This window comes from Stigmatopora nigra, chromosome 21, assembly GCF_051989575.1.
Source record: "Stigmatopora nigra isolate UIUO_SnigA chromosome 21, RoL_Snig_1.1, whole genome shotgun sequence".
Classification (NCBI taxonomy): Eukaryota; Metazoa; Chordata; class Actinopteri; order Syngnathiformes; family Syngnathidae; genus Stigmatopora; species Stigmatopora nigra.
Window position 1 is genome coordinate 7,720,482 of NC_135528.1, and position 18,556 is coordinate 7,739,037.

Consider the following 18,556-nt stretch of genomic DNA (forward strand, 5'->3'; position numbering starts at 1 on the left):
GAAGCTTTTTAATGTACATATGTATCTAGTGTGTTGTCTTTTAGTGGAAAGAAGGAAACATGCATGTCTGTTCTTTTGTGTTCTCTTGATATACAGACCAATACATGCTTAAATCCTATTATACCATATGACAGCAGCATTGTCATTGCGCACAATATGGTAAAATATCTCCCAATGGCCTACTTTATATATATATTTTCTTTTTTAGTATTAGCATCAGAGAAGAACCTCAAATGTTTCCTGTGGGCTTTGAGAAATGTATCAAAAGAAATCTCAATGATCCCCTCTGAAGCAGGGTTTCACTCTGTTTCTCTGGTCTGCAAATTTGCTCGCTTATTGAAAACGACCTTGACAGGCCCATCTTCGGGTCTTCTCATCAATCACTCGTGCTTCTTACTCACCTCGCCTCACCATTCGGAATGGGAAGCAAGGCGGTGGTCTAGACTCACAAGAAGAAGGGTTTCATTGCACCGCCTGACAACAAACGTAGCTTAGACGACTGTCATTCTAGCCTTGAGCATGTCAGTCATGGAAAGCTTTTGAAACTACACAGCCAAACAATATTAAAGTGCGGAAATCTGTTTGTAAAGATGCGGCACAAGCAGAGTCGGATGAGTTGGTGATAGATCGCGGCTACGTGAAGAAGAAGCTGGAGCACGGACTGACACGAATTTGGCAGGTTTGTCTGCCAATTTTCTTCATAAACTCCATTTTTTGTTTTTACCACAAATAACATCTTGCCGTTTTTCCTCAGGATGTCCAGTTAAAAGTGAAGGCCTACATTCTGGGGACTGACATGTCCAACTTTAAATATGATGACTTCATTGTGGTATTGGATGTGATCAGCAGGTACATTGTTAAACACGTGCAGATACAACAATGCGGCTGTATAAACCTTATTATTATCTGTTACTTAACTTTAATCATATTTAATTGAGAGGGAATAGAAATGCGCACAAGCGCTCAGTGTTTCAAATACTGGTCACGTGCTTTTTGAGTAGTTGGTATTCATGGCAATAGTTAAAGATCATGCTCCACTTATTAATAGATTCACAGAGAAAAAGGTTAGCTCTTGATATCTTGTGTATGACATTATGTAAAATGATCACATTGTACATAACTAGAATTCATTTGTGGGCATGTTTCTGCAGCAAGAAATCTTAATTTGATATAATATAACAAATCATGTTTGTCTGATGTGTGCATGATTGACAGCAAAGTCAATCATGCACACAACAGTAGGGAAATTAAACAATACTCCTGGCTGACAATTTCAGAATTCATTCTCATTTCTTATCTTTGTTACTGTCATCAATCAAATTCAAAATGCTTATTTTTGTATTGTTTCCTAGATTAATGCAAGTGGGTGAGGAATTCTGCAACAGTAAGTCTGAGGTCCTCCAAGAGTCCATAAAACGCCAGAGTGTCAACTACTTTAAAAACTATCACAGGTAATTTGATCATAATAAAAACTAATGTTGCACCCATTGAATTTTTTTTGGCTCTGGCTAGCGAATCCAAGACTGCCAAAACTGAACATTTGAAGTTGAAGGGCTAGCAATGAATGAACAAAAGCTTTCTTTTTGTGGAAGACTTTAAAAGTTGTGACGTATTGCTTTTTTCGACTTTCTTTTCCAATTTTTCAGGGCACGACTGGAAGAGCTGCGGATGTTTCTGGAAAATGAAACATGGGAACTCTGCCCTGTCAAGTCGAACTTTAACATCTCGCAGCTTCATGTGGGTTTTTTTTTTATTGCCTTTGGTCATTTATTACTTCCGACCGAGCCTTCCGTTTTTTCTGCGCATTCTTATATTGCTTTCCTGTCGCTTCTTTCCAAACCTAGGAGTTTAAATTTATGGACAAGTGTCGTTCCCCTTCACTTTCCCCAAGCAGAAAGAATGAGTCCACTGCCATCCACATTCAAGAGGACCTCACATTATTCCAGCAATACCTGCAAGAGGGAAACCCCTTTGAAATGCATGTTGAGCAGAAAGAGGAAGAAACTGAAGATGTGCTGGCATCTGGGGTGAGAACCCAAAAAAACAAAACACCAAAAAAACCTAGAAAGAAAACAAAGTATTCTATTCAGAGTATTTGTAATTAGTTTAAATAAAACCCCCTAGCACTCTAATTGTATGAATAGTTCAAGCTGTATGATATAAAGTACATGGTGTACATAGAGCATCTGCAATTGTTTAGTGTTGACGGTTTTATGGCTACTACCCCCTCTAATGAGTCAAGTCAGCATCAACATCACTGACATGGCTATGACTAATTAATGAGGCGACCTGTTGAGATTCACCTCTGTGTTTATAAAGAGACAAGTTGATTAATTGGTGCTAAATCGCTGCGGGATTATTCAAATTTGAAAAGAGGTGTATTTTCAATGGCTTTTCAATGGAGTAAAGGTTTTAACATTGGCGGCCATTGACGTCAAATCTTTTACATTCCAAGTGTTAGACCTTCACAATCACTTGATACTCCTTTTGAATTCTCTCAATTTGGCATTTTCCCTCTTTACTGTAGCACTTCTATTTTTTTCAACTTGGTCTCCCCATTCTGTCGTTTCTTTTCTCAAGTACGAATCCGACGAGCTGGAGAAGAGTGCTTATCAGGACTACGACAGCGACAGCGACGTCCCCGAGGAGCTCAAGCAGGACTACGTGGACGAGCAGACGGGAGACGTCCCCTTCAAGAGGTCAGTCACACTGTTCCAATCTGGGTGGTGACACCATTGGCGTTTTATGATAAGGGCTAGCTAGGTGTCTGTCATTTCTTCTAAATGTAGTTTGACATTAACTGGCAGAAATGGTCAAAAAATAAGATGGTCAAGCTCAGAAACCGCTCTAATGAGGATAAGCGGTATGTTCAGTTCATTTTAAATGCTTTCCATGTTTAATTTTAGCTCACCTCCTCTTAACCTCGCTCAGCGGGGAGGAAGCTTACCATGAAATCATGAAAAATTCTCTTTCTTCCCACATTAGTGATAAGAGGCTAGTAACGGTTGTTGCTATATTCAAGATAGTTCACTCCCCCGTTTTTCTCTTTGAAATGAAGTCTGAATGATTTTGTCTGCATATTAATATCTGTTACTATTCTATTATTGAATTACGGCAGGCACTGACTCTGTTCAAATAGATTGGACATCTACCACTGTCTTTGGTAGCCATAAACTTACCCTGGCGTATGTTAGCCTCCAGCTACAAAAATGCTAATTCCCCATTGTTTTAAACAGGAATAGCTAATGGTTAATTATCAAATAGGTCACCCCACTGTCTCGTTCAGTAATTAAATGATTGCTGCTTAATGTTGAGCTCAATGACGGAAGTCAGGGGTCCCGTTTCCTCCACCCTATGGGTCCTTCTGTGACACTGTTTTGGTGTAATGGGTTCTGATTGATCAATTAGAACAATTTCAACCTCATCTAAAGTTTCTTTCCTCTCCTAAGTGAAGGAATAATAAAGTTGGTTAGAACCCTTTATTTTCCCTTTCTCAGTGTGTCTCGGGAGACTATAAAAAGTAAGAAGCGGTCCGATTACAACCTGAATAAGACCAACGCCCCGATCCTCACCAACACAACTCTTAACGTCATCCGGCTCGTGGGTGAGTCTTTTTGTCAAGCATTTAAATGGGTATTCTCTTTCTCAGATCCATTTAGTTATTTCCCTCAGCCTTCTGTGTCTGCCGTTATTCTGGCTAATTAACTCTTTCACACATGAGCACGTTGCGCTCTGGGCTGCTGCCCGTGTGACTAAGAAGCAATGATAATAGTTAGCCTTTGCCCCCTGCTCTTTTAAAGAGGTGTTTAAATGTCTGTGTGACATTACTAAGTATGCAAATGCAACAGGCTCCAGCTAAGGTCCCTATAGCTCCACCGGCATATCATTTATTGTTATTTGACAATTTAAATTTTCTGCAAATTCGATTAAATGATGTTGAATCCCTTTTTTTTGGTCTATTTCCCCACCAGGCAAATACATGCAGATGATGAGCATTTTGAAGCCAATTGCCTTCGATGTCATCCACTGCGTATCCCAGCTTTTTGACTACTACCTCTACGCTGTTTACGCCTTCTTTGGAAGAAATGACATGGTAAAATGACTTTTTAACTTGTTACAGTACCCCGAGGGAAAGGGAACTGAATATTCTCTTCCGTACCGACTGAGTATTTGACAGGGCAAGTTGAAGGTTCTTTTTCATTTTGACAGATTGGTATTCCTTATCTGTAGCAGTAGCCCCGCTGAGAGTTGAGTGCTTCAACGAGAGTGAGAGAGAATTCCCTGGTCTGTTTTAGAGATTTTTACCCAAAAATAGTGACTCTAGTCTGTATTTGAGCTCTGTAGTTTCATACTGACTTTAGGAGAAACAGGAGCTTAAACCTAAACAAAAATGTTTAATATTTATCATAAAGTACCTCAGTAATAAAATCAAGTATATGTTTTTTGAAATAATAGTTTGACAGGCCAAGATAGCAAAGGTCATTAATGCATTGAGATGTTTGTTTTCAAAACTTTAGTGAATTACTGACTATTTTTAAGTACTTTAGTGTCTATTCTCCTTTAAGACTCAAATTTGAAAAACTGCCACCAAAAAAATGATCCTTCAACCGGTTACCTTTTAATCCCTTCTAATCTCTATACAAAAAAAATCTGTGATTTCAAAAATAACTTCAATCTACTGTGGCTAAAATAATGGAAAAGTCATAAAACATGACTACAGAAGATGTACAGTTATTTTCCCTAGAGCCTAAAATCTGAATGTTTTTGTTTATTTCTACACATTCCATCTAAATAATAGGTTACAGTCTCTCAACCCTGCCATTTCTTAAAACTATAGAGTGGGGCTTCTCAACCAAAACAAAAGCCAATTGTGTATTGTCACCATTGTTAGCCAACACAAAATGACTTCTAGCCTATTGTCTGGGAAGACTTAAAGAGGATGAACGCTCGCTCCACAGGGGCTGCTCTAATAGAAATGATTAACGCTGCCGTACGCATGTCATGCGGAGGTAAAAGAAGTCATTCTAGTCGAATCTTGTCCTCCTGGTGCCCGGCTCAACACAGCGTTTTCGTCATTGAGTGCAATCTCACGAACGCTCCCATTTCATTAATAGTCCCACTTAGTGAGGCTTCAATGGTAAAATGCTAATCCCGCTATGAATCTTTCAACAGCCCCCTATGCCACGTGCATATATGCTGCTGCTTTTTTTTTTTTTCTTTTTGACCCGGTAATTGCTCTTTCGTCACTGCCGGAATGAAGATGGATCTATTTGACTTCTCCGGTTAAAGAGTCACGGCTGGCATTAATATTCAAAAGGGTAAATAGCCTACTATGTGTTTATATTGGCTGGGAGAAACTGCTTAAGTGAGTGAGTCTGGTCACACATATGCTAAAGTTGCATTATTTTCTCAGGAGGGACTTCATAAATAATCAGCCGTTCATCTGTTTGGATTTAGTGGGAAGGCAGTTTTTGGACTCGCTATTTGAGACTTGGATGTTTTGCTGATATCTTCATTGGAGAGAGACAAATTACAGACTAAACTGAGATGAGGGTGCATTTGTGTACACTGGGAAAATAGATGACCAACTATTCAATATTTATAAATATTTGTCATTTGTACTCAGTGAGCTTATTGTGTGACTATAGAAGTACTTGGAATGAAATTGTTGGCAGGAAAACCTAAGAAACAGATGGTATAAAGGATTTTCAAACCATAAACATACAGACTATGGATTTCAAAAGATGGCAAAGTTCTGCTTTATTCTTATCGAAATAATAAACTGGTAAATTATATTCAAATTATAATTATTTTTGGACATTTACTCCAAAATAGGTTTTCAGAACTGTTCAGAAAGTGTTTTATTTGCCCATTTTTCTCTCTCTCTCCAAGTATTACGTATAACTTTATATATAGCCCACCAACTGTCTGTGTCTTTTATGATTAATCAGCTCTAATAACCCATTCCAAATTGAGTTCCTTTATTTTTCTCCCATCATATTGGACAGTTTTAATTTCAGCCTTCAAGTTTTAACTTGACTCTCTTTTTTTTGTGCTTTACTTTGATCCTTTTTCCGCCATGTTTAGTCTGTCCCAAGCCCATCTTTGCCCACTCATAGTGGCAGAGAGTCGGGCACGGCCCGTGTGGTGGGCCCGGCTTGTTTGGTAAGAGTAGAATTACACACTACATTGTAAAGAAAAAAAAGTTACAGTAAATTCTGTCAAAGTAAAAAACTTAAAAGATTAACAAACAACTGTAAAAATTACATATACTTGTTTACCAAGCAAATGTAACCTTTTTTTTTATTACAGTGTAGTCAGTACTTATGTGCGTGATCCCTCAAATAACACCAAGTGCATCTGAAAGTACCTTTAGAAGAAGTTGCCTTTTCTTTGTGTTGTTTTTGCAACATTTCCCTACACTTTCCCCCTGCTGTCACCCACAATAGTTATTGTGAATGTATCCCCCTGTTGACACAAAGTCAGCTTGAAGCCCAAAGTAAAAGACGCTCCTGTCCCCATCCATACACACGTGTGGCATGCCTTCACACTTCTCTGAAGTGCGTGCTATCCTGTGGGAAAGGTGTTGCTGACGCTAACATTGTGTAAATCTCTATTCCCGCAGTATGAATCATCAGGTCTGGGCCTTATCAGCAGTAGACTGCGAACTACACTGAACCGGATCCAGGAAAGCCTCATCGACATGGTAGGACTTGAACACTTAAACGCAGCATCTCCTCTCTCTGTTTCCCAATTGCTCATTACCTCATTTTCTGACACAAACATGCTCCAGCGTCCATTTCCCTCCTTTTTACGCTCGTTCCCCGACTACTCTCCCCCCGTCACGTCCCCCCCGGCCATGTGCGTGGCCTTTTTGGCGAGAAAGCCTCAGCCGATGTTGCCACCAAATACATTACGGGTCGTTATTATGTGGTGGCTGGTCACTCACACACGCGTAGCTTCCTTCCTCTAAGTGACCAGAGCAGGTTGGATTTGGACGTGTTGTTCCATTAGGGCCTTCAATGATGACAATTAGTCTGATGCTGGGCTTACCCTACTAATACCATTTTTTTTCATGACCCTAATGTCATTTTTTGTCCCCTGTATGGAAGTTTTGAAATAGAAACTTTTAGTAACATTTTGATTGTGGCCAATGATAATGGTTGTTATTTTTTATAGGTCTCCTCAACTATGTTTTATATCTTATAAATGATAGCAATACATTTTTATTTACGCCATTGAAATAGGAAATGGAGAAGTAGGATAAACACTTTTACATGATAAGCATACGTTTATACAAAAATAAACCAGGCTATGTAATCTATTTGCTTTGACCCAAATTCTTTGCATCTATATTCAAAAAGGGGAATAGGGACTATTTTGCCTGAAAAAATGTTTGATTTTGCAGCACAATGGCATTTTGCTTTGATAGCAATGCTGATGAATTTGTTCACAGCTTTCAGGAGGGCCTCGGGAGGGTGTAGGGAAAAAAAATGTTAAATTGGCATAAAAAATAAAATGGAGGGGGGTCACATGAATATGCCAGATAGTCAAAATGTTCACTTTAGCCATTAAAATCTTTACTGCAATATTTTAGGCACCATAAAATGACCACTTTCAAATTGAAGCAAAAACTAAAGAAGCCACCTTAACATAATTCATATTCACTTGTATAAAAAAAAATAGTATAGTCGACATGGTTGCAATATATTATAAAATATTCAGCAAGTTATCTCAAAAAAACACATTTTTTGAACTCAAATTCTCCTTTTTACGAAATAGTTTGCATAGAGAACTTGTGCTTGCAAGCAAATGCATCCACGGCATGCTCCAGAGATTGGCTAGGGGTGGACCTCATTTGCAGGCAGATTATAAAGTTAATTATACACTGCATTTCAATCGAGCTGTCAAATCCTTGCGGTTGTGCTCCCCTTATTTGACGTTGCAGCGGTTTGATCCGTAAGCCAGCGCCACGGTAATGACTCCGAGTCCCACGTGTGCCGTACCTTCTCATTTCGGCTCAGGTACGGCGTGGTCTCATCTTAAATTGGAAGATCCGCAGAGGCGTAAAAAAAAGAACATTTGGAATAAAAAAATCATCTGCTCTTTAGTTTGGATTGCGTTTCTTTCTGTGTGTCTCTTTTATGTTGAAGCAACAGTCTTTTTCGTCATTTTCTTGGGATCAGATGCACTGTGTAGACAAATGGAGTGATCAATAATGTTTTGGGCAGATTTCATGAGGCGACCTAATCAAGTTCATGGCCGAGACCCATCTGCTCCCATGTCGCCCCTGTTTGGAAAGTTCCGCTGTGACAGCTGTTGAGAGCCCATTTGCTCTAAGGCAACATTTGGAGCTGTCATACTTGGATTTGCCATGAACAATTGCACAGATGTGCTGTTCCTCTGCAAATCATCTCAAGTTAAATAAATCTACCATTACATTGACACAATACAATACAATAATAATTAAAAACAAAGCATGGCAGATTTATCTGAGGTATATTAATTCATTACAAAGATAAATTGATTAGCAACAGACATCACACACATGTAATAAACTAAAGTCAAGTCAAAATAAACTGCAGTTTTTCTCATGCGCTGAGTATAGACAAAAAATGAGCTCAGATTAGTGTGAATGCCCCTTTTTTGTGAATTTTGGGATATTAATGTTGAACAACATGTCCTTTTTCTCCACTTAATATTTGTCACTATAGATGGCCCCCAAGCCCCAGCGGTTGTCAAAACAAAATCAATAAAGGCCTTTCATTTAACATCGTCTAATGAGAGTTACATTTTCCAGTCGTTGCGTGATAAAGAGGTGTAAAAAGATCCACTTGGCAATAATTGCCTTGTCGCAAGTCCACTTGCGCAAAACATGACTCTCTATGGAATGGGGCTGGAGAGGAATAAGCAGTCAATCCTGATCCATTGAGACACTTGGCCAATGAGATCACATTGGGTATCCCCTGCTAAAAGCTATTATTTGGAAACTGAATACCATTACTCTTGTTCAATTGCTTGTTTAGCTGCCTGGACATGGCCCTGAATGCATTTGAAAGCTTTTTGAATACATATGCTATTTGACTATGACTAGAATTGCCAAGTATTCCCAACTTGATGTAATGAAGTTCACTTATCAAACACACTAGGATTCTCCATTGGAATATCTCTCCATGTGAATAAAATCCCACCAAGCTTTTCTGTTTATTTTTCTGTCATACATTTCTAAAGAATTCTTTTCAAACAAGCAAAACCCTCTGCCGCCTTCCCATTTCATCAGTTTTAGTCCCAACAACAACATGTGAACGGCGTGATCCTCTCTCTGATCTCCCTCGTATAAGCCTTTTCCTCTTCACAGTTTGGAAATCAATCGCCACGCATTCTCCGTATGTTTCCTTTATTTCCAACGGGAGTTCAATCCCGTATTTTCTAATCATTACGCAAGTGTAGATAAGCTCTCGGGCTTTGATGGCCTCGTCTTTTACAGTGCCGGCGGTGGTCCACATGGGAGAAAGAGATGTGTGAGTAGCATTAATACCTAAGGACTGAAACAAAACAGCTTTCCCTACGTTTGCGGAATATAAATGACCGGAACATAGCTCTTCATGACAGCTTCAAGTTAAGAATTCTTCACGGAAGCTTTAGATGGATGTTATGCGATTGCGGAGAAAACATTGCTGTGTTTTCCAAAGCTTAGGCCAACAAATTGTTTACATTTTATGCTAACAGCACTTTCTGGTATTGCAAAATATAAACAGACAATGAAACCTCAATTAACATCAAGTGAATTCATGTTAGAATGTTATTCATTGGCTCAATTATGTGCAAATGTATTGTATTTGGGGGAAAATCTTTTTTTTCTTAACTAATAAGGATGTATTGCACTATGATTACATTGTCGATATTAGAAATGATCTTGCATTCATTTCTCTTATTTCTGATCTTTTAATGAGATCAGATTCAAATATAAGAAGATTTTAAATTATTATTCTTATCAGCCATCATTTCCTGCTATTCCAAGTCCTGATTAGATAATTCAGTTTTGCCATGAACAGAAAAAACATGTTGTATAGGCCAAAATACTTGGATATATTTACATCGTGCAAGTTTGCAAATTCAAACTGGATCGTTTGTCTAAAATTAGCTTTGACAAATAATTTAAAATGGAAAGTCTCAAGCCACTACACTTCATTCTTGCCAAAACCCACAAAAGCAAACTCCATTCCTCATAAATACAACAGGATTAAGACAGACATTTATCATCAATATTTCATCCAATGGAGCATTTCATCAAACGTAAGATTTCATTTGCAAAAGCAAAGCACCACACATGATTTTTTCTTGTTTAAAACTCTGGAGTGGTCACCCTAAAGAACTGGAACCACTCCGCCATGAAGTGAGCATGATAAGAGGATGCCAACAAGTGAATACCAATGATTGGAATGCAGCTCACAGTTGTTTAAGAGTCGCGTAATTGCCGTTGATCTGCCGGAGGCTCTTTTGCAAAAAGACCAAAGGTTATCATGTGGCCATATATTGCCTTTTCTCCAGACAATTTCCACCCTCTTCTGACATTCTTTTCAGTTCTCGGCACAGTCTTGATTGTGTCACTTGAAATCCATACCTTTATCACCGCTGAATGTTTTTTTTTTTTTCAACATGGCAAGGTGAAATTCCAACTTTTTGAAGCTCTTCAAGTCAATAGCTTCAAGTCTAATCCCTTTCAATGATCGGCAACGTTTTAGGCTAGATCAATCCAGATTAAATGCAGGAGCAGCAAAAAGAAAAGTTTGTTTTCAGCTTCTACTCTAGATATCTCTTACCGTCAATGTCAGAGAATGAAAACAATGCGAATATGCACTGTTGGCAACAGACTCATTTGCACATGTGTGTCTTCCAGGAGGCTAGCAATGAAAATGCAGTTATGCACGGTTCTTCAGAAGACCGGAAAGAGAAAGTGCCGAGCCCCCACCTCAGCCAAATGGTTGTCCTCAGCAACAGTGACACTCTGTATGGACTGGCACAACGAGTGGTCGCCACCGAGTCTCTGTATGTATATTTTAATATTCAAGGGATGGGAACTTTTGGTGTTTTTTTAGATGAAACTGTCACCAGACATATGTAATTTTTTACAGCAAGAAAGAAACTCCAAAGGGCATTATAAAAGGTGAATTATATGGTCATAAAAGTGACATTATTTATCCTTTTTTTTCTCCAGTGTGTTTTTGGCTGAGCAATTTGAGTCTCTTCAGTCCCATTTGGATACCATGATGCCTGCTGCCAAGAAACCTTTTCTGCAGCAGTTCTATTCCCAGGTACACATAAGATCCTGCACTTTTCCCCCCCTTATTATTATTATAAATGATATTCATCAGCGTCAACAACAGATGAGTTGAGCGAAATTTCCATTGCGGAAAAAAAAAAGCTGAGTGATCAAGCAAAAATTTCTTTATTCATGATATATTTGACTTTTAAATGCCAGTGCACCTGCAAAATATTGTATTTAGAGGTTGTTTTCTCAAAGACATTTTTTTCCACAAGTTGCTTTTCAAGAAACCAACTTCTTCCGGAGAAATCATCTTTGACCACCCACTTTACTCATTAACAATCATCAAAGACAATAAACGTCCAATACACTTGAGCTGGAAGATGTCAAATGGATTGGACGCTGATCATTTTTGATGACAGACAAGCGTAAATTGCAATAAAATGAAATAATTTCTTCCTCTTGTCAGACTGTGTCTACAACCAGCGAACTGCGGAAGCCCATTTACTGGATGGTGGCTGCCAAAGCCATCGATTACGAACAGATGTTACTTCTGATGTCGGGCGTCAAATGGGACATCCGAGAGATCATGTCCCAGCATAACATCTATGTGGATGTCCTACTAAAGGTAATGATCCTAATTAAATCTGGACTTTTAAAAAATATAAAATATTGTCCTGCTCAGCTTCTTGGAACTAGCCAAATTGCTATTCTTGCTAAAGTGCCATAAAAAGAACTCATTTTTTTCTGCTGAACTTTAAATTCCTTATGTTTAAAAGGTCTCTGTATGCAATTTTATTGTTTCATAGTTGTAATTGGTCTTAAAAGAGTCAAGTCGCTCATCTATCTCCATCAACGCCAACCAATTAGTGAACATAACAGGCAAAACTTGGAACATTTTCTACTGAAAGTAACCCGCTAAATATGCATTACACATCATGCATTTTACATTGAGGGTGGCGAAGAACTAAAGGTCACTAAAGGTCAAAAAGCACACAGCCTCCCCAAAAGTCTGTAGATTATACATTTATGAATAGAATCATACATAATAAAGCATTCCACTCCAAGCAAAACGCTGAAAAAGAACTTCAAGCCACCGCTTGGATTCCCGCACGGTTGGCAGAACTTAAGCCTTGCTCATTTTACCCGCGGCTAAATGCCTCGGGTACAAATCCCCGACTCGCAGTCTGGACCGAAATCCCTTACGGTGTCAATTCGATCTGCTTGATGGACTGACACGGTGTATATTACAACTAGCATGTAGCTATCACCCCAAAGGGCGCTAATAACCCTCTCTAACAACTTGTCACATTCACATACATAATTGTGCCGTGAGCATTGATTGAAACTAGCGTGCCGACTTTTTTTTTTTATTGTCGTACTGGACGCGGAGGGATATTTTATTCATGAGCTCAGGTTTATCACTAGCAGTCAACAATGATGTTGATTTGCATTTAAAGTGGCATGGAGATGCTAAAGTCTCCACATGAGTTCATTGAGAAAATGCTGAAGTAAGAAACTATTGTAAGGCCGTCGGAAAGTAAAGACCATTTCATTCAAAGATGTTTAATTCATTTGAGTTTGCTAGCGATTGTTTGACTAAAAATGTATTAAGGCAGGAAAACTTTCTAAGAAAGTAGAGTTACCTGAATTAAACTTTATTGAATGGTCATGACCAATTTTCCCTCCATTTTTTTTGTTAGTCTGGGCATTTCATGTAAAAAAAATGCTGTAAAACACCAAAAACTTAAGTGGATACAAGTTTGGATTTTATTTACTGCGCGCCATATGATTGCTGCTGCGCAGAGAAGACTTAGAGGGAACATTGGTCATGACAGGAATGACTAAGACGTTACAGAGACATGATACATGGTATGTTTGTGGGTTTTAGGAGGCAGAAAATTGCAGCTGAGATGTGTATGGGTGTATAAATAAATGGATGAGGGTGTTTGCATGATGAGGGTACCGCGGGGTTCTTTCATGCAAGTCAATTCCGCGGTAAATATTGTAATATGTACTGGTGGGCACCCAGCTGTTTTTATGGAACCCAGTCGTTAGAAAAATCGGGTGAAAAGGGGAAATATTCTTGTCACGCCGTAAGCTGCAAAAACACAATTTGAGGAATCAAATCCTATTGTAATGACGGGAGTTGTACGGTTGAATTGATATTGAGTTTATGCTTTTTTCTTTTTAATTCTAAAGGAGTTTGAGATGTTCAACGAACGGCTTGCAGACGTCTCCAGACACGTACGAATCCCATTGCCCGTGTCCAACGTCCTATGGGAACACTGCATTCGCTTGGCCAACAGGACTCTTGTAGAAGGGTAAGGAAGATAGGCAAAAAGACACTTTTCTTCTAATCAATTTTAATTAAACTCGCCTTTGATGAATTACCGCGATTACGCTTTTACTTCCGCTCCTTTGGAACTTGCAAACACCCAAGAAATTGGAATGGGAATGTGTTGGTTGCACTGAGTGATACGGACTTCTTTTGAGTCATCCTTTGGGATGCTCCTTTCTCAAAATAACTCGACATTCCTCTCGTCTCCCTGGCTTTGCTCCAATGCCGTCTTTCCCAGACACATGGGGGGATTTGCATGACACGGCTTGCTCGCTCCAACTGTAAAGCGCTCTTGACACATCCCTCTGCGATACATTTCATCACCTTTTTTTCTTTTTCCTTCACTTGTAAGCACCCCATATGGCTTTTGATAGGTGAGAGGAAGTATTTGCCTGTTTGCTTTAGTTTGCTTTTTTTTTTTTTTCAATACGCACCTATATATACACGTACACTACTCTGCGGCCTTGTGGGTAAGTGGATACGTGGAGTGGCTTGTTACATTGGAGGTGTGATGAAGCCCTCTCATCTCTTTTCGCATTTATGAGTCTGTAACAGCTCCATGGCGACGAGAGGTGACAGTCAACCTCACTTATTGTGTGTACTATTGTAACCAGGGCATTTAGAAGTTAAGGTGACTTAAATATCATGCATTTCTATGACTTGAAAATGTTTTTTTTTTCACAATTTGAGCACCACAGCAAATTTTTTTGCTGTTTAATGAGCTCTAAATTGAGATTTCCTTGGATTATTTTATTCAACTAACATATGGATCATTTTTCTCTAAAGTGTCTTAAAATTCTCCACATTTGTCACACAAAAGAGGATTTTCTTTTGCGGTCAAGCAAACCATCAAAAAATTTGGCAAATGACAGAATTCTGTCCCGGTCATTATTTGCCTCGTGGCACAATGTACCGCTCGAAAATGACCCGCTTCGCCACTTGCCAACGGCGGCGCGAAAGGCGGTTTGCGGCTGGCCAACTCCGTCATTTAAGATGCCAAAACTCAAATTGTCAGACTTATCATTATTGCAGCCAGGCACAAAAACACCATTTTCAACTTTTTAAGCCCCTATTTTATTTCATTTTTTGTACAGATATGCCAATGTGAAGAAATGTAGCAACGAGGGTCGGGCGCTGATGCAACTGGACTTCCAACAATTCTTAATGAAGTTGGAGAAGCTGACAGACATCCGACCCATTCCAGATAAGGAGTTTGTGGAGACCTACATTAAAGCCTATTACCTGACAGAGAACGATATGGAACAGTTCATTAAGAACCACAGGGTACATATACATGTTTTTAAATGACTGTAAATTACAAATAATCTAGCAATACATCACTAGATTTGTTGTAACTTGAGACAAGAGCTTCAAATTTCATCTTTTTATTTTCCCCCCCTTTCAGGAGTACTCCATGAAGCAACTAGCAAACCTGGTCAACGTTTGTCTGGGCTCGCACATAAATAAGAAGGCCCGCCAGAAACTTCTGGCCGCCATTGATGACATTGACAGACCCAAGAGATAGATCACATCCCAATAAGATGTAAAAACTGTCAAAGTGTTCTAATCATTCACATTTAAGCAAATGCTCAGTTTGATGGATATCATTAGATATATTTGATCTCAGTACCATAATTCTCATTAACCTCATTGTTTTTTTTTGTTTTGTCATGTCACTTTCCCGCAGTTGTTGTCTTTCTTCCCCATTAACTCCGAGGATAACTGGAATTAACCATGTTAAAAGTAAGGTGAGAAATGAGTATTCATCCGTTCAAAAGCCTCATGTTTTTTCTTTAGATGATCATTTGTTATTTATGCACATTGTTAGTGAGAAAATACATCGTATGGCGATATGAACTGCCTTGTTTGTTTCGATGAATATATTTTAATGTCACCGGTTAGATTGTATATGTTCACCACGCTGAATTGACTGTATGCGACTGACATTATTTTTTTCCTCCTCCAGTACAGGATGTATCATATTCATTTACCAGGCTGGGTATCTATTTGTGAAAAGAATCATAATGTAGCCATTCCCGATTGTGATTCCTAAACAAATAACAAATATACTCCGCATATGAATGTTCTGGACAATGTCTGTATTTATTTTCTGCCCTTTTGTCTTTGTTTTTCTATTAGCATATAATGTTTTGTGCTTGAAGTGCTCTCATCATGCAAATCGTAAAATGATACAAATGCTTACAAGTACTTAACCACAAATTTGTTAGTACTGAATTTTATCGGTAATCCTACTACAATAAACCCAACAGGAATTCACTTGTGTTGAACTTAAGTGTTTGCTTGTATTATTTTGATGACAGCACTCGATTACAGGATTTAATGCGTAACCTTTTGTGTGTACAATGTTATAAAAAAAAAAGAACGCTACTGTCCATTTTTTAATGAGTCTACCCCCCCTCAATTTAGGAGCTGGATCCTGTCAGACGCAAAAAAAAATGGAGCTTCCTGTGTGATTACCACTCCTGTGACTTCCTGTTTATCAGAATCATCATTATTGCCCAAGTAGGTTCAAAACACACGTTTTACTTCGAATAAAGTTCATAACAGGTTTACTCAAAACATCACAATTGAGATTAATCTAATTCAGCACATTTTTTAAAGTTGAATCCAATAAAAAATAACATAACTCAAAGAAATACTAAGTAAACAGCAGCCAATGTGTTAATAAAATACTTGATCCATTCCCAAACTATTTTTTGATGCAGCGTCCGTACATTTTGCGACTCAAAAGGCAACTTTTATGTGTGCTTGAGAGCAGCTGTCATTTTTAGCCCTACAATATGTTATAATGTATTCCATAGGTCTGCAATGCAGGTATATTTTTATTTCCGTCAAACCATCCATCCGTTTTCAATACTTTGACAACACGATAGAAGCATCATGATAGTGACCTCTTACAATACAATAGTCTGTATGGATTATTGCCAGAGAAGAAAACGCACAAATCAACCTCGGTATGAAACTCGGGGCTGCGACAAAGGCTAGGCGAAACCGAGCGTGGATCCAGAGATATTTATTTGCCGTATAGATTGAAAGCACGAGGGTCACAGGCGACGACTTGGCGGGCCCCTCAGGATGCGCGTTATGAATCATTCATGGCCTCCGTCGTTATAATGGACGTGACGACCTCTGCAAATGCTCCGTTTTCAGACCCGTAAAAGCTTTGACTGTGCAAACAACTCCCAGATAAAGTATGGCTAGAAGAACAAGAAAAGAAAATAATTCTCTGTCATTAAGTTTTTCAGCTACAAAACCTCTATTTTCTTAATTTTTTTTGAAAAATACTGTTGTTAACTTATGTTTGATAAAAAATTCAACCATTCATTGATCAATTATGAGCAAAAAAAAGGCAACTGCTCCTAAATATTTCAAATGTCTCCTATAAAATGTATACAAACAAGTTTAAGTTAGATACATCTTGGGTAAATCAGATAATCATCGTCAGTTAACAGTATTTAAATATATTAATGGCCGTAAATCCCCATCTTGTTGACTGATGCGAGAGACGGAGACGGCTAATTGGATGCGCTTCTTCAACTGAGGAAGACGGCGCTTTGAGAATGTTTTTGCAGCCAGCCACTGCCGCTAATTTACTGCCTGACTTGCTAAACTCAAGCAGAACAAATGTCGTGCGTGTGAGATTACACGCTTGCTTCTAGTCTCTCACTTTCTAAATAGATTGGACGTCCTTTAGCCGTCAATGGCAGCCAATGAATTTAATCTCATTTACTATTTAACTCAATTAAATCAGCTTCAATCTCAGTTGTCTAAAAATAATCATTTCAATTGATTACTAGATGAATTGAGGTGAAGTCCATATTATTAAACACAATCACTCAGTAAACATTGACGCATAATTTCACATAACGTATATTTCCGCGTATCCAATTATGAATCCCAGAGAAAACAATTGGAAAACGCCCACACATAACTCAGGAATAGTTTACATTTCTAGGGGGCGCCAACTTAATGAAAGCAATATATCTTCACGTTCAGTACAGAACAAACGTGTTTAAAATGTGCCAACATCAACATATACAGTAATATTTCACACAGCAATTGACTTGCTCTTATTACATGTATGCACGTGGAACAAATTTCATATTTTTTTGTGCCGCAGGGGTGCTGGATCCTACCCCAGACAACATGACTTTTTTTTTTAAGTGACCATGTTGACACTAAAACGCTATAAGTAAAACCGTCACTTTAACTTAAATAGTGCAGTACACAGCGCTTTTTCAAATAACAGCAAATATTCGCCATCTTTGGGGGCTCATAAGAAAAGCCATTTCAGCTTTTTCTTCATTTCTGTCAGTTTAGGATTCCGAGAACGCCTCAGGCGGGTCATTCCTCTGCTTTATCAGTTAAGATAAATATTCGCATATCTATAATCACATTTGTGCCGTCCACAATATCAAACTTTTGATAATCAGGGAATTTTTGTTGCTACCTACTTCTTTCATCCAAAAAAGAAAGAATACAAATAGTGTAGATCACAGTTGTGTAAGTGAAAGTCAATGGAGTGTTTTTATTTTTTCTTCTCCTCCCCTTCATTTCAATTCACCGCCATTCCGTGTCTAATTAGCTCAGTGTTGTTGTATTGGGAAAGGTCATTCAGCGTGTTGCCACAAATGACGTGCCCACAAGGCCTTTTTCTGCAAATATCAACTTGTTTTTCATTTATTAGAACTACTGATGCAATGTTGATCAAAGATGTCTTTTTCATTCATTTATTTATTCAATAGACTCTTTATTTTTACAAAGTGGCTATTTTCTCTTATAATTCAATTTAACTTTAACATTATCGCATTGTTTTTAACCTTTACATGGCATTTATTTAACACATTGGCTGCTATTGAGTTTATTCCTGTCGACTTTGTGGCATTTTAAAGTAGCTTCCTTTTAGTTTTAAGGATTTTTAGATCACT

At 38.4% G+C, this 18,556-nt stretch overlaps 1 protein-coding gene across 3 annotated transcripts in view; it reads left to right on the forward strand.

The window, feature by feature from the left end:
* Positions 1 to 18,556, forward strand: part of vps50 (VPS50 EARP/GARPII complex subunit) — a 44,532-nt gene that overhangs the window by 18,552 nt on the left and 7,424 nt on the right. Inside the window, exons 14-30 of one of the 3 annotated variants that reach the window (XR_013330238.1) lie at positions 591 to 679; positions 755 to 849; positions 1,353 to 1,451; positions 1,647 to 1,737; positions 1,845 to 2,027; positions 2,581 to 2,699; positions 3,498 to 3,604; positions 3,972 to 4,093; positions 6,088 to 6,165; positions 6,626 to 6,706; positions 10,901 to 11,049; positions 11,219 to 11,315; positions 11,736 to 11,894; positions 13,469 to 13,590; positions 14,702 to 14,891; positions 15,013 to 15,355; positions 16,035 to 16,130. Coding sequence is in view for 2 of the 3 variants with exons in the window: in XM_077742911.1 (XP_077599037.1) it covers positions 591 to 679; positions 755 to 849; positions 1,353 to 1,451; positions 1,647 to 1,737; positions 1,845 to 2,027; positions 2,581 to 2,699; positions 3,498 to 3,604; positions 3,972 to 4,093; positions 6,088 to 6,165; positions 6,626 to 6,706; positions 10,901 to 11,049; positions 11,219 to 11,315; positions 11,736 to 11,894; positions 13,469 to 13,590; positions 14,702 to 14,891; positions 15,013 to 15,132 (1,901 nt within the window). In the remaining variant the exon portion in view is untranslated. Of the gene's footprint in view, positions 1 to 590; positions 680 to 754; positions 850 to 1,352; positions 1,452 to 1,646; positions 1,738 to 1,844; positions 2,028 to 2,580; positions 2,700 to 3,497; positions 3,605 to 3,971; positions 4,094 to 6,087; positions 6,166 to 6,625; positions 6,707 to 10,900; positions 11,050 to 11,218; positions 11,316 to 11,735; positions 11,895 to 13,468; positions 13,591 to 14,701; positions 14,892 to 15,012; positions 15,891 to 16,034; positions 16,131 to 18,556 lie in introns of those variants that run through there. The other 2 variants (XM_077742911.1, XM_077742912.1) reach the window with 2 other exon arrangements.